Source organism: Schistocerca gregaria, chromosome 10 (genome assembly GCF_023897955.1).
Source record: "Schistocerca gregaria isolate iqSchGreg1 chromosome 10, iqSchGreg1.2, whole genome shotgun sequence".
Classification (NCBI taxonomy): Eukaryota; Metazoa; Arthropoda; class Insecta; order Orthoptera; family Acrididae; genus Schistocerca; species Schistocerca gregaria.
In genome coordinates this window covers 126,143,105-126,158,631 of record NC_064929.1, presented here as the reverse complement: position 1 = coordinate 126,158,631, position 15,527 = coordinate 126,143,105, and the positions used below count along the sequence as shown (strand labels likewise).

Here is a 15,527-nt window from a genome sequence, read left to right as displayed (position 1 = left end):
GAGGCCATTTGCAGCCATTCATGGATTTGACGTTCGAAAACAACAACAGAATTTTTATGGATAAGCATGCTCCACAATTCGTCTTGGGTATTAATAAACTGCTTCAGCTGTATTTTTTCCTTTATTAACATCACTACCGGGTTCATGGCACTCCGTCAGAACAAAACATCACTAAAAGGCGGTGCATCACAGAATGTAGCAGCGACATTTCCATACAGTGGCTGGTCCACTTGACTGGTCTATATGCAGTCGCGAATAGGGGACGTGGCTGTGTGCTGTGGCATACGAAACCAGCTGAAGCGGTTTATTAATACACAAAATGCCTGAAACTTTCTGTCAGATTAAAACTGTGTGCGAGACCGAGACTCGAAATAGGGACCTTTGCCTTTCGTGGGCAAGTGTTCTGCTATGTGAGCTACCCAAGTGCGATTGACGCCCCGTCCCCACGGCTTCACTTCTGCCAGCACCTCGTCTCCTACCTTCCAAACTTCACAGCACCTCTTCTCTGAATGTAGCAGAACTATTATTCTTGGAAGAAAAGATATTTCAGAGACATGGCTTAGCTACAGCCCCGGGGATGTTTCCAGAATCAGATTTTCGCACTGCAGCGGAGTGCGCGCTGATATGCAGGAGAGCTTCTGTGAAGTTTGGAAGGTAGGAGACGAGGTACTGGCAGAAGTGAAGCTTTCGGGATGGGGAGTGAGTTGTACTTGGGTTGCTCAGATGGTAGAGCACTTGCCCATGAAAGGCAAAGGTCCCGAGTCTCGGTCCAGCACATAGTTTTAATCTGCCAGGAAGTTTCATATCAGCGCACACTCTGCTGCAGAATGAAAATCTCAGTCTGGACCCAAGATGACTATTCATAGCTGCGATTGCCCTACCAACAAGGTTGTCTATAGAAGTCACTGTTGCTTTGAAGAAGATTCTGGACCATTCAAGCAAATCATTTGGCCAGCCAAGTCGCCCAACACGAATACCTTCGAACATTTATGGGACATAACCTAATGGGGAGGTCAGTTCGAACACAAACTCCTGCACCGGCAACATTTTTGCAGTTATGGATGGCTATAGATGAATTATGGCTCAGTATTTGTGCAGGGGACTTCGAACGACTTGTTGAGTTCCCTCACTACACCAGACAAAAGGAGCTAAGACGGGATATTAGGAGCTATCCCATGACTTAAGCCATCTCTGTATACAGGGTGGTCCACTGATAGTGACCGGGGCAAATATGTTCGTCGGATAGTCACATTATTTAAGGAAACAGGAAGTGTTCAGCCACATGTGAAACGTCAACCACGACCTGCAACAAAGGATGATGCCCAAGTAGGTGTTTTAGCTGCTGTCGCGGCTAATCCGCACATCAGTAGCAGACAAATTGCGCGAGAATCGGGAATCTCAGAAACGTCGGTGTTGAGAATGCTACATCAACGTCGATTGCACCCGTACCATATCTCTATGCACCAGGAACTGCATGGCAGACGACTTTGAACGTCGTGTACAGTTCTGCCACTGGGCACAAGAGAAATTACGGGACCATGACAGATTTTTTGCACGCGTTCTGTTTAGTGACGAAGCCTCATTCACCAACAGCGGTAAGGTAAACCGGCATAATATGCACTATTGGGCAACGGAAAATCCACGATGGGTGTGCCAAGTGGAACATTGGCGACCTTGGCTGGTTAATGTATGGTGCGGCATTATGGGAAGAAGCATAACTGGCCCCCATTTTATCGATGGCAATCTAAATGGTGCAATGTATGCTGATTTGCTACGTTGTTCTACCGATGTTACTATAAGATGTTTTACCGCATGACAGAACAGCGATGTATTTCCAACATGATGGATGTTCGGCACATAGCTCGCGTGCGGTTGAAGCGGTATTGAATAGAATGTTTCATGACAGGTGGATTGGTCGTCGCAGCACCATACCGTGGCCCGCAAGTTTACCGGATCTGATGTTCCCGGATTTCTCTCTGTGGGGAAAGTGTAAGGATATTTGCTATCCACCGACAACGCCTGACAACATGCGACAGCGCATTGTGAATGCATGTGCGAACATTACGGAAGGCGAACTACTCGCTTTTGTGAGGAATACCGTTACACGTATTGCCAAATGCATTTAGGTTGACGGACATCATTTTGAGAATTTATTGCATTAATGTAGTATTTAGAGGTAATCACGTTGTAACAGCATGCGTTTTCAGAAATGTTAAGCTATCAAAGGCACATGTATCACATTGGAACAACCGAAATAAAATGTTCAAACGTACCTACGTTGTGTATTTTAATTTAAAAACCTACCTGTTACCAACTGTTCGTCTAAAATTATGAGTCATATGTTTGCGACTATTACAGCCCCTTTATCACAAACCAACTAAAACATTCATATTTCTTTACGTACTACACGAATACGTAATGAAAAATGGGGGTTCATATTTCAAAAAACGCAGTTGATATCCGTTTGACCTATGCCAGCGCCATCTAGTGGGCCAACCATAGCGCCACCTAGTTAGCCCTTCAAGTTGGACAAGTTTCGTTCTTTGTAGGTTTTTCGTTTGACGCTCATTTCGTGAGATATTTGGCTCGGTCACGATCAATGGACCTCCCTGTATAAGAAATAAAACTGGATCCACAACTGAACCCTGTGGGACTCGGTAAGTGGTTTCTGCCCAGTCGCCAAAATTAGTCTGATACTTATCTCTTTGCACAGCGCTATTTTGAGTTACTCAGCGCTACCTTCTGCTTTCGTGTTGTTAAGTACTATTCTTGCTTCATTTACAGGAGGGTGCAGCCAACTGCGAGTCGGGCGCTGGTTCTCCCAAGAAGTCCCCGTCTCGCATCCCAGGCCGGCGGGCCGCCTCTTCGCCCACCAAGGCGCCACGCTCGCCGCTCAAAGCCAAGCTCACCCCCACACTGGCTGAGGCCCCACCAGCGCCTGAGAAGAAGAGTGAGTACCAGCCTGCCATCCTACACACCAGCGCTGCCTGTGGTCTCATAGGAACTGCGGCTACCGCGCCCTGAAACGTTACACTGTTACAGTAAATCACTCCCGTCTGCACTGAAGCGCCAAAGAAACTATTGTAGGCATGCGTATCTACCAGAATACGATGCTGCGGTGGACAACGCCTACATAAGAGAACAGGTGTCTCGCGCAGTCGTTAGATTGGTTACTGCTGCTCCAATGGCAGCTTATCAAAATTTAAGTGAGACTGAACAAGGTGTTATAGTCGGCGCAGGAGCGATGGGACACAGCATCCCCAAGATGGCGATGAGGTGGGGATCTTCCCGTATGACCATTTCATGAGTGTACTGTGAATATCAGGAATCTGATAAAACATCAAATCTTCCACATCATTGTGGCTGGAAAAATATCCTGCAAGAACAGGACCAACGACGATTGAAGAGAATCGTTCATAGTGACTGAAGTGCAACCATTCCGCAAATTGCTCTATATTTAAATGCTGGACCATCAACAAGTGTCAGCGTGTGAACCGTTGAATGAAACATCATCGATATGGGCTCTCTGACCTGAAGGCCCACTCGTGTATCCTTGATGACTGCACGATACAAAGCCTTACGCCTCCCTGGGCCTGTCTACACTGACATTGGACTGTTGATGACTGGAAACATGTTCCCTGGTCAGACAAGTCTCGTTCCAAATTGTATGAAATGGAAGGCCGTGTGTGGGTATGGAGACAACGTCATGAATCCATGGACCCTCCGTCTCAGTAAGAGACTGTTCAAGCCGGTGGACTCTCTGTAATGGTGTGGGGCGTGTGCAATTGGAATGATATGGGACCCCTGATACATCTAGATAGCACTCTGACAGGTGACACGTACGTAACCATCCTGTCTGATCACCTGCATCGATCCATGTCCATTGTGCATGTGACGACTATAATAATACGTTCAGACTCATTTCAATATTGATACCCTGCAATTGCGGCAGCAGAAACCGATCTAACAACTGCTCCAGACACTTTTAGCTGATATGGGCGTTGCTGCCCACAGCGCAGTATTCTGCCGGTTTACATATCTCCTTATTTGAATGTGCATGGCTATACCAGTGTGGTATGCGTACTGTAAGACCTTCGCTACACACACCATCAGATTATTTTATTTGTCACTCTAACGAAGTAGGCGAGTGTCAGCAATATGTCTCATGGTCTTATCGAGGCGTGTTTATCTTCTGCTGTTAGGTCAGACGATAGAAATGCCACTTGCACGCTTAGAGTAGCAGATTGATGGTGACCAACTGAAACAGAACGATTAATTTTCACACACATTTATTAAAATAATAACAAGTATAGACATTACGTAACTTGATTCTGGATGCTGTTTACAACTGACAATCTGAAGATCCTTTGGTCTTGGTTCGTTAATCGCATTCTCACATATCTCTCATACTTGACAAAGTGTCTATACATTTCTCTTCATGGCCATGTACAGGAATATGGTAATCTTATTAGGCGCAGACTGAAACTTGACTACAGGCTAATGCAGACTTACTAATCGGAGATCTGTACACTCGTTATAATACCTCGAGCGTTCAGGTATGACTGCGCGAGTGTGATCCGTGAGGAGAAAAGATTCTACGTTAGCAGCAGTCTCATTGGCTGCGTTACATATTAATACGCGGATCGGAGGAAGCAGAATTAGGTCCATCTCTATGGCAGCGCCATCTCGTAGTGCGGAGACGGACGAGCGCTGCGCCTGTGCTGTTGTGCTTAGTGGGGCGCGCTCTATTGGGAAAGTTGTGTACGCGCTGACTACGCGGAACTATGTACACGACAACCAGTTTCTTTGGCGCTCCAGTGTATAAATGTCTTATTACATTAAAGTCATGAAGCATTTGTGGCTAGTTGTGTGCTCCACCAACAATCTTGACATCATTTCCTTCTTGTACATGTATCGCTTGTGAATCGAGTGCACGGCAGAGCGGACACGTGACGTGGTGAACGTGGTGTGGTGTTGCAGAGGTGCCGATGAACAAGGTCCAGGTGGGATCGGCGCCGTCGCCCAACCTGAAGACGGTGCGCTCCAAGATCGGATCGCTGGACAACGCGAGCTACAAGCCGGGCGGCGGCCAGGTCAAGATAGAGAGTCGGAAACTGGACTTCAGCAAGGCGCAGCCCAAGATCGCCGCCAAGAACGATGCGTACGTGCCGGGCGGCGGCGACAAGAAGGTGAGTCCATGACAGTGGGCGCTGAGGTGCTCCACCGCACCACGTCCCATCTCACCCTACCCCACCCCACTACAAGACACTATCTTTGGGTGTCAGTGATGCGGGGAGACAGTGGTGCTGGGTGCGTCTGATTGAACGAAAAAAAGGCATATCGTAAGTAAGTTGTAGTCTTCTGAAAATTTTCATTTTGTGTAGTACGAGGTGCATTCAAGTACTAAGGCCTCCGCTTTTTTTCTAATTAAGTACTCACCCAAAATCGATGAAACTGGCGTTACTTCTCGACGTAATCGCCCTGCAGACGTACACATTTTTCACAACGCTGACGCCATGATTCCATGGCAGCGGCCAAGGCTTCTTTACGAGTCTGTTTTGACCACTGGAAAATCGCTGAGGCAATAGCAGCACGGCTGGTGAATGTGCGGCTACGGGGCGTGTCTTTCATTGTTGGAAAAAGCCAAAAGTCACTAGGAGCCAGGTCAGGTGAGTAGGGAGCATGAGGAATCACTTCAAAGTTATCACGAAGAAACTGTTGCGTAACGTTAGCTTGATGTGTGGGTGCGTTGTCTTGGTGAAGCAGCACACGCGCAGCCCTTCCCGGACGTTTTTGTAGGACTGCAGGAAGGAATATGTTCTTCAAAGCATTGTTGTAGGATGCACCTGTTACTGTAGTGCCCTTTGGAACGTAATGGGTAAGGATTACGCCCTCGCTGTCTCAGAACATGGACACCATTATTTTTTCAGCACTGGTGGTTACCCGAAATTTTTTTGGTGGTGGTGAATCTGTGTGCTTCCATTGAGCTGACTGGCACTTTGTTCCTGGATTGAAAAATGGCATCCACGGCTCATCCGTTGTCACAACCGACGTAAGGAAAGTCCCATTCATACTGTCGTTGCGCGTCAACATTGCTCGGCAACATGCCACACGGACAGCCGTGTGATCGTCCGTCAGCATTCGTGGCATCCACCTGGATGACACTTTTCCCATTTTCAGGTCGTCATGCAGGATTGTGTGCACAGAACCCACAGAAATGCCAACTCTGGAGGCGATCTGTTCAACAGTCATTCGGCGATCCCCCAAAACATTTCTCTCCACTTTCTCGATCATGTAGTCAGACCGGCTTGTGCGAGCCCGAGGTGGTTTCGGTTTGTTGTCACAAGATGTTCTGCTTTCATTAAACTGTCGCACCCGCGAACGCACTTTCGACTCATCCATAACTCCATCACCACATGTCTCCTTCAACTGTCGATGAATTTCAATTAGTTCCACACCACGCAAATTAAGAAAACGAACGATTGTACGCTGTTCAAGTAAGGAAAATGTCGCCATTTTAAGTATTGAAAACAGTTCTCATTCTCGCCGCCGGCGGTAAAATTCCATCTTCCGTATGGTGCTGCCATCTCTGGGACGTATTGACAATGAACGCGGCCTCATTTTAAAACAATGCCCATGTTTCTATCTCTTTCCAGTCCGAAAAAAAAAATTGGAGGCCGTAGAACTTGAATGCCCCTCGTATTTTTCCCTATAACTTAGAAACCACTTTGAGAACTGGTGGTAGTCAAGGGTCTTCCATGTATAGCGATTTTACAACTATGACGAGTGGGGCCTGAAGATGGCATCAATGTAATGCTGAAACTGGTAGCACATAGAAGTTCATAAAATAAAATATTTTTCTAGAATACATACCGTGTTGGTAAATTATTGCATCAAGGAGTTCATCACCTGTCGTCCCACCATATATAACGGATCAACAAAGAGGCCTATAAGTGGTCTTCACTAAAATAGGGACGAGTGATACACGACAGTTGTACAGATGTATAGATAGTTTCAGTCTATTGTTGTCCCCACTGACTATCAATAGCGTGTATCCCTTTTTTGTCGTATGACTGAAAATCAAAAGATTTTCCAGTTTCTCTACAGCCCAATTAGGTCGCATGTAATTCCAATTAGGTCGCATGTGAGGAAGGGGGTTCCGGGCCCTTAGGCTGCACCCCCCCCCCCCCTCCCTTCTTTGGCTTCGTCTCCGCGACGTGTGAGACAACATGTCAACTGTACTTTTGTTGATTGCTGTATTGGTTGTGGTAGTATGAGGGCTATCCACAAAGCGCATTACGTTTTGTAATTAAAAATAAAGAAAGTATTTGAATTTTTTTTATTATATACAGATGAAAGCCACACTTAAATACCACCCTTCTACATAGTTGCCATTTAAATAAAGGCACTTATCGTAACGATGGACGAGCTTCGAAATTCCTTCGTCCTAAAATTCGGCCGCCTGCGCCTTCAACCACGTGGTTACCTCTTCTTGAAGCTGTGTGTCGTCATCAAAACGCTGCACAGCCAACCACTTCTTCATTGCTGGGAATAAGTGGAAGTCGCTCGGTGCCAGGTCGGGACTGTACGGCGGATGAGGAAACAACTCCCACTTAAAAGATTCGAGAACTCCACGAGTGGCATTTGCAGTTTGGGCCCGGGCGTTGTCGTGAATCAGCAAGATCTTTGAGCCCACCTTTCCCCTGCGCTTGTTTCGTATTGCTCTTCTGAGGTTGTGCAGAGTTTGGCAATACCTTTGAGGGTTTATTGTAGTGCCTCTTTCCAGGAAATCCACAAAAACCACACCTTTCTGTCCCAAAAGAGGTAACCCCGTGGTTGAAGGCGCAGGCGGCCGAATTTTACGGCGAAGGAATTTCCAAGCTCGTCCATCACTACGGTAAGTGCGTTAATTTCAATGGCAACTATGTAGAAAAGTAGTATTTAAGTGTGGCTTTCATCTGTATATAAATAAAAAAGTTTCCAATACTTTATTTATTTTTAATTTCAAAATATAATGTACTTTGTGGATAGCCCTCGTACATCAGTAACTGATGTGTTGGGTCCCAGTTCGCTAGATCTGAACCCGACTGAACATGTCTGGGATGTGATTGAACATGGCGTCAGAGCATTCATCGATCCCCTCCCTAGAATTTATGGGTATTATATGTAGATGGTACCTGTTCTTTCGTACATGTCCGAAAGGTAAGATTGTCTGCTGCGAGTAATGAGTATAAGGGGCAGGGGCGTGTGAACATTAAGTTGGCAGTCAGTTGCAGTCACACTATTCTCTGTGCCGTCGGTGGCTCAGATTGATAGAGCGTCTACCATGTAAACAGGAGATCCTGGGTTTGACTCCCGATCGGAGCACACATTTTCAACTGTCCCCATTGATGTACATCAACGCCTGTCGACAGCTCAGGGTCTTGATTTACTTACCATTTCATTATGGGTATTAGGTGACCTGCGTGTGCAGATCCATCAAGCTCTCATTGCTCCCACACACAAATTTTCAACTGTCCCCGTTGATGTACATCAACGCCTGTCGACAGCTCAGGGTCTTGATTTACTTATCATTTCATTATGGGTATTAGGTGACCTGCGTGTGCAGATCCATCAAGCTCTCATTGCTCCCACACACACATTTTCAACTGTCCCTGTTGATGTACATCAACGCCTGTCGACAGCTCAGGGTCTTGATTTACTTACCATTTCATTATGGGTATTAGGTGACCTGTATGTGCATATCCATCAAGCTCTCATTGCTCCCACACACAAATTTTCAACTGTCCCCGTTGATGTACATCAACGCCTGTCGACAGCTCAGGGTCTTGATTTACTTATCATTTCATTATGGGTATTAGGTGACCTGCGTGTGCAGATCCATCAAGCTCTCATTGCTCCCACACACAAATTTTCAACTGTCCCCGTTGATGTACATCAACGCCTGTCGACAGCTCAGGGTCTTGATTTACTTACCATTTCATTATGGGTATTAGGTGACCTGCGTGTGCAGATCCATCAAGCTCTCATTGCTCCCACACACAAATTTTCAACTGTCCCCGTTGATGTACATCAACGCCTGTCGACAGCTCAGGGTCTTGATTTACTTATCATTTCATTATGGGTATTAGGTGACCTGCGTGTGCAGATCCATCAAGCTCTCATTGCTCCCACACACACATTTTCAACTGTCCCTGTTGATGTACATCAACGCCTGTCGACAGCTCAGGGTCTTGATTTACTTACCATTTCATTATGGGTATTAGGTGACCTGTATGTGCAGATCCATCAAGGTCTCATTGCTCCCACACACACATTTTCAACTGTCCCCGTTGATGTACATCAACGCCTGTCGACAGCTCAGGGTCTTGATTTACTTATCATTTCATTATGGGTATTAGGTGACCTGCGTGTGCAGATCCATCAAGCTCTCATTGCTCCCACACACACATTTTCAACTCTCCCCGTTGATGTACAACAACGCCTGTCGACAGCTCAGGGTCTTGATTTACTTACCATTTCATTATGGGTATTAGGTGACCTGCGTGCGCAGATCCATCAAGCTCTCGTTGCTCCCACACACAAATTTTCAACTGTCCCCGTTGATGTACATCAACGCCTGTCGACAGCTCAGGGTCTTGATTTACTTACCATTTCATTATGGGTATTAGGTGACCTGTATGTGCAGATCCATCAAGGTCTCATTGCTCCCACACACACATTTTCAACTGTCCCCGTTGATGTACATCAACGCCTGTCGACAGCTCAGGGTCTTGATTTACTTACCATTTCATTATGGGTATTAGGTGACCTGTATGTGCAGATCCATCAAGGTCTCATTGCTCCCACACACACATTTTCAACTGTCCCCGTTGATGTACATCAACGCCTGTCGACAGCTCAGGGTCTTGATTTACTTACCATTTCATTATGGGTATTAGGTGACCTGTATGTCCAGATCCATCAAGCTCTCATTGCTCCCACACACAAATTTTCAACTGTCCCCGTTGATGTACATCAACGCCTGTTGACAGCTCAGGGTCTTGATTTACTTATCATTTCATTATGGGTATTAGGTGACCTGCGTGTGCAGATCCATCTAGCTCTCATTGCTCCCACACACAAATTTTCAACTGTCCCCGTTGATGTACATCAACGCCTGTCGACAGCTCAGGGTCTTGATTTACTTATCATTTCATTATGGGTATTAGGTGACCTGCGTGTGCAGATCCATCTAGCTCTCATTGCTCCCACACACAAATTTTCAACTGTCCCCGTTGATGTACATCAACGCCTGTCGACAGCTCAGGGTCTTGATTTACTTACCATTTCATTATGGGTATTAGGTGACCTGTATGTCCAGATCCATCAAGCTCTCATTGCTCCCACACACAAATTTTCAACTGTCCCCGTTGATGTACATCAACGCCTGTTGACAGCTCAGGGTCTTGATTTACTTATCATTTCATTATGGGTATTAGGTGACCTGCGTGTGCAGATCCATCAAGCTCTCATTGCTCCCACACACACATTTTCAACTGTCCCCGTTGATGTACATCAACGCCTGTCGACAGCTCAGGGTCTTGATTTACTTATCATTTCATTATGGGTATTAGGTGACCTGCGTGTGCAGATCCATCAAGCTCTCATTGCTCCCACACACACATTTTCAACTGTCCCTGTTGATGTACATCAACGCCTGTCGACAGCTCAGGGTCTTGATTTACTTACCATTTCATTATGGGTATTAGGTGACCTGTATGTCCAGATCCATCAAGCTCTCATTGCTCCCACACACAAATTTTCAACTGTCCCCGTTGATGTACATCAACGCCTGTTGACAGCTCAGGGTCTTGATTTACTTATCATTTCATTATGGGTATTAGGTGACCTGCGTGTGCAGATCCATCTAGCTCTCATTGCTCCCACACACAAATTTTCAACTGTCCCCGTTGATGTACATCAACGCCTGTCGACAGCTCAGGGTCTTGATTTACTTACCATTTCATTATGGGTATTAGGTGACCTGTATGTGCAGATCCATCAAGGTCTCATTGCTCCCACACACACATTTTCAACTGTCCCCGTTGATGTACATCAACGCCTGTCGACAGCTCAGGGTCTTGATTTACTTATCATTTCATTATGGGTATTAGGTGACCTGCGTGTGCAGATCCATCAAGCTCTCATTGCTCCCACACACAAATTTTCAACTGTCCCCGTTGATGTACATCAACGCCTGTCGACAGCTCAGGGTCTTGATTTACTTACCATTTCATTATGGGTATTAGGTGACCTGCATTTGCAGATCCAACAAGCTCTAATAGCTCCCACACACACATTTTCAACTCTCCCCGTTGATGTACATCAACGCCTGTCGACAGCTCAGGGTCTTGATTTACTTACCATTTCATTATGGGTATTAGGTGACCTGCGTGTGCAGAGCCATCAAGCTCTCATTGCTCCCACACACACATTTTCAACTCTCCCCGTTGATGTACAACAACGCCTGTCGACAGCTCAGGGTCTTGATTTACTTACCATTTCATTATGGGTATTAGGTGACCTGCGTGCGCAGATCCATCAAGCTCTCGTTGCTCCCACACACACATTTTCAACTGTCCCTGTTGATGTACATCAACGCCTGTCGACAGCTCAGGGTCTTGATTTACTTACCATTTCATTATGGGTATTAGGTGACCTGTATGTGCATATCCATCAAGCTCTCATTGCTCCCACACACACATTTTCAACTGTCCCCGTTGATGTACATCAACGCCTGTCGACAGCTCAGGGTCTTGATTTACTTACCATTTCATTATGGGTATTAGGTGACCTGTATGTGCATATCCATCAAGCTCTCATTGCTCCCACACACACATTTTCAACTCTCCCCGTTGATGTACAACAACGCCTGTCGACAGCTCAGGGCCTTGATTTACTTACCATTTCATTATGGGTATTAGGCGACCTGTGTGTGCAGATCCATCAAGCTCTCATTGCTCCCACACACAAATTTTCAACTGTCCCCGTTGATGTACATCAACGCCTGTCGACAGCTCAGGGTCTTGATTTACTTATCATTTCATTATGGGTATTAGGTGACCTGCGTGTGCAGATCCATCAAGCTCTCATTGCTCCCACACACAAATTTTCAACTGTCCCCGTTGATGTACATCAACGCCTGTCGACAGCTCAGGGTCTTGATTTACTTACCATTTCATTATGGGTATTAGGTGACCTGTATGTGCAGATCCATCAAGCTCTCATTGCTCCCACACACAAATTTTCAACTGTCCCCGTTGATGTACATCAACGCCTGTCGACAGCTCAGGGTCTTGATTTACTTATCATTTCATTATGGGTATTAGGTGACCTGCGTGTGCAGATCCATCAAGCTCTCATTGCTCCCACACACAAATTTTCAACTGTCCCCGTTGATGTACATCAACGCCTGTCGACAGCTCAGGGTCTTGATTTACTTATCATTTCATTATGGGTATTAGGTGACCTGCGTGTGCAGATCCATCAAGCTCTCATTGCTCCCACACACAAATTTTCAACTGTCCCCGTTGATGTACATCAACGCCTGTCGACAGCTCAGGGTCTTGATTTACTTACCATTTCATTATGGGTATTAGGTGACCTGCATTTGCAGATCCAACAAGCTCTAATAGCTCCCACACACACATTTTCAACTCTCCCCGTTGATGTACATCAACGCCTGTCGACAGCTCAGGGTCTTGATTTACTTACCATTTCATTATGGGTATTAGGTGACCTGTATGTGCAGATCCATCAAGGTCTCATTGCTCCCACACACACATTTTCAACTGTCCCCGTTGATGTACATCAACGCCTGTCGACAGCTCAGGGTCTTGATTTACTTATCATTTCATTATGGGTATTAGGTGACCTGCGTGTGCAGATCCATCAAGCTCTCATTGCTCCCACGCACAAATTTTCAACTGTCCCCGTTGATGTACATCAACGCCTGTCGACAGCTCAGGGTCTTGATTTACTTATCATTTCATTATGGGTATTAGGTGACCTGCGTGTGCAGATCCATCAAGCTCTCATTGCTCCCACACACAAATTTTCAACTGTCCCCGTTGATGTACATCAACGCCTGTCGACAGCTCAGGGTCTTGATTTACTTACCATTTCATTATGGGTATTAGGTGACCTGTATGTGCAGATCCATCAAGGTCTCATTGCTCCCACACACACATTTTCAACTGTCCCCGTTGATGTACATCAACGCCTGTCGACAGCTCAGGGTCTTGATTTACTTACCATTTCATTATGGGTATTAGGTGACCTGTATGTGCAGATCCATCAAGCTCTCATTGCTCCCACACACAAATTTTCAACTGTCCCCGTTGATGTACATCAACGCCTGTCGACAGCTCAGGGTCTTGATTTACTTACCATTTCATTATGGGTATTAGGTGACCTGTATGTGCAGATCCATCAAGGTCTCATTGCTCCCACACACACATTTTCAACTGTCCCCGTTGATGTACATCAACGCCTGTCGACAGCTCAGGGTCTTGATTTACTTATCATTTCATTATGGGTATTAGGTGACCTGCGTGTGCAGATCCATCAAGCTCTCATTGCTGCCACACACAAATTTTCAACTGTCCCCGTTGATGTACATCAACGCCTGTCGACAGCTCAGGGTCTTGATTTACTTATCATTTCATTATGGGTATTAGGTGACCTGCGTGTGCAGATCCATCAAGCTCTCATTGCTCCCACACACAAATTTTCAACTGTCCCCGTTGATGTACATCAACGCCTGTCGACAGCTCAGGGTCTTGATTTACTTACCATTTCATTATGGGTATTAGGTGACCTGTATGTGCAGATCCATCAAGGTCTCATTGCTCCCACACACACATTTTCAACTGTCCCCGTTGATGTACATCAACGCCTGTCGACAGCTCAGGGTCTTGATTTACTTACCATTTCATTATGGGTATTAGGTGACCTGTATGTGCAGATCCATCAAGGTCTCATTGCTCCCACACACACATTTTCAACTGTCCCCGTTGATGTACATCAACGCCTGTCGACAGCTTCAGGGTCTTGATTTACTTATCATTTCATTATGGGTATTAGGTGACCTGCGTGTGCAGATCCATCAAGCTCTCATTGCTCCCACACACAAATTTTTAACTGTCCCCGTTGATGTACATCAACGCCTGTCGACAGCTCAGGGTCTTGATTTACTTATCATTTCATTATGGGTATTAGGTGACCTGCGTGTGCAGATCCATCAAGCTCTCATTGCTCCCACACACAAATTTTCAACTGTCCCCGTTGATGTACATCAACGCCTGTCGACAGCTCAGGGTCTTGATTTACTTATCATTTCATTATGGGTATTAGGTGACCTGCGTGTGCAGATCCATCAAGCTCTCATTGCTCCCACACACAAATTTTCAACTGTCCCCGTTGATGTACATCAACGCCTGTCGACAGCTCAGGGTCTTGATTTACTTATCATTTCATTATGGGTATTAGGTGACCTGCGTGTGCAGATCCATCAAGCTCTCATTGCTCCCACACACAAATTTTCAACTGTCCCCGTTGATGTACATCAACGCCTGTCGACAGCTCAGGGTCTTGATTTACTTACCATTTCATTATGGGTATTAGGTGACCTGTATGTGCAGATCCATCAAGGTCTCATTGCTCCCACACACACATTTTCAACTGTCCCTGTTGATGTACATCAACGCCTGTCGACAGCTCAGGGTCTTGATTTACTTACCATTTCATTATGGGTATTAGGTGACCTGTATGTGCAGATCCATCAAGGTCTCATTGCTCCCACACACACATTTTCAACTGTCCCCGTTGATGTACATCAACGCCTGTCGACAGATCAGGGTCTTGATTTACTTATCATTTCATTATGGGTATTAGGTGACCTGCGTGTGCAGATCCATCAAGCTCTCATTGCTCCCACACACAAATTTTCAACTGTCCCCGTTGATGTACATCAACGCCTGTCGACAGCTCAGGGTCTTGATTTACTTACCATTTCATTATGGGTATTAGGTGACCTGTATGTGCAGATCCATCAAGGTCTCATTGCTCCCACACACACATTTTCAACTGTCCCCGTTGATGTACATCAACGCCTGTCGACAGCTCAGGGTCTTGATTTACTTACCATTTCATTATGGGTATTAGGTGACCTGTATGTGCAGATCCATCAAGGTCTCATTGCTCCCACACACACATTTTCAACTGTCCCCGTTGATGTACATCAACGCCTGTCGACAGCTTCAGCGTCTTGATTTACTTATCATTTCATTATGGGTATTAGGTGACCTGCGTGTGCAGATCCATCAAGCTCTCATTGCTCCCACACACAAATTTTCAACTGTCCCCGTTGATGTACATCAACGCCTGTCGACAGCTCAGGGTCTTGATTTACTTATCATTTCATTATGGGTATTAGGTGACCTGCGTGTGCAGATCCATCAAGCTCTCATTGCTCCCACACACAA

General features: G+C 45.9%; 1 protein-coding gene across 1 annotated transcript in view; it reads left to right on the top strand.

The window, feature by feature from the left end:
• LOC126293208 (histone-lysine N-methyltransferase 2D-like) overlaps positions 1–15,527 on the top strand; it is a 301,425-nt gene that overhangs the window by 45,675 nt on the left and 240,223 nt on the right. Inside the window, exons 4-5 of the mRNA XM_049986332.1 lie at positions 2,785–2,950; positions 4,981–5,189. Coding sequence (XP_049842289.1) covers positions 2,785–2,950; positions 4,981–5,189 — 375 coding nt within the window. The remainder of the gene's footprint in view (positions 1–2,784; positions 2,951–4,980; positions 5,190–15,527) is intronic.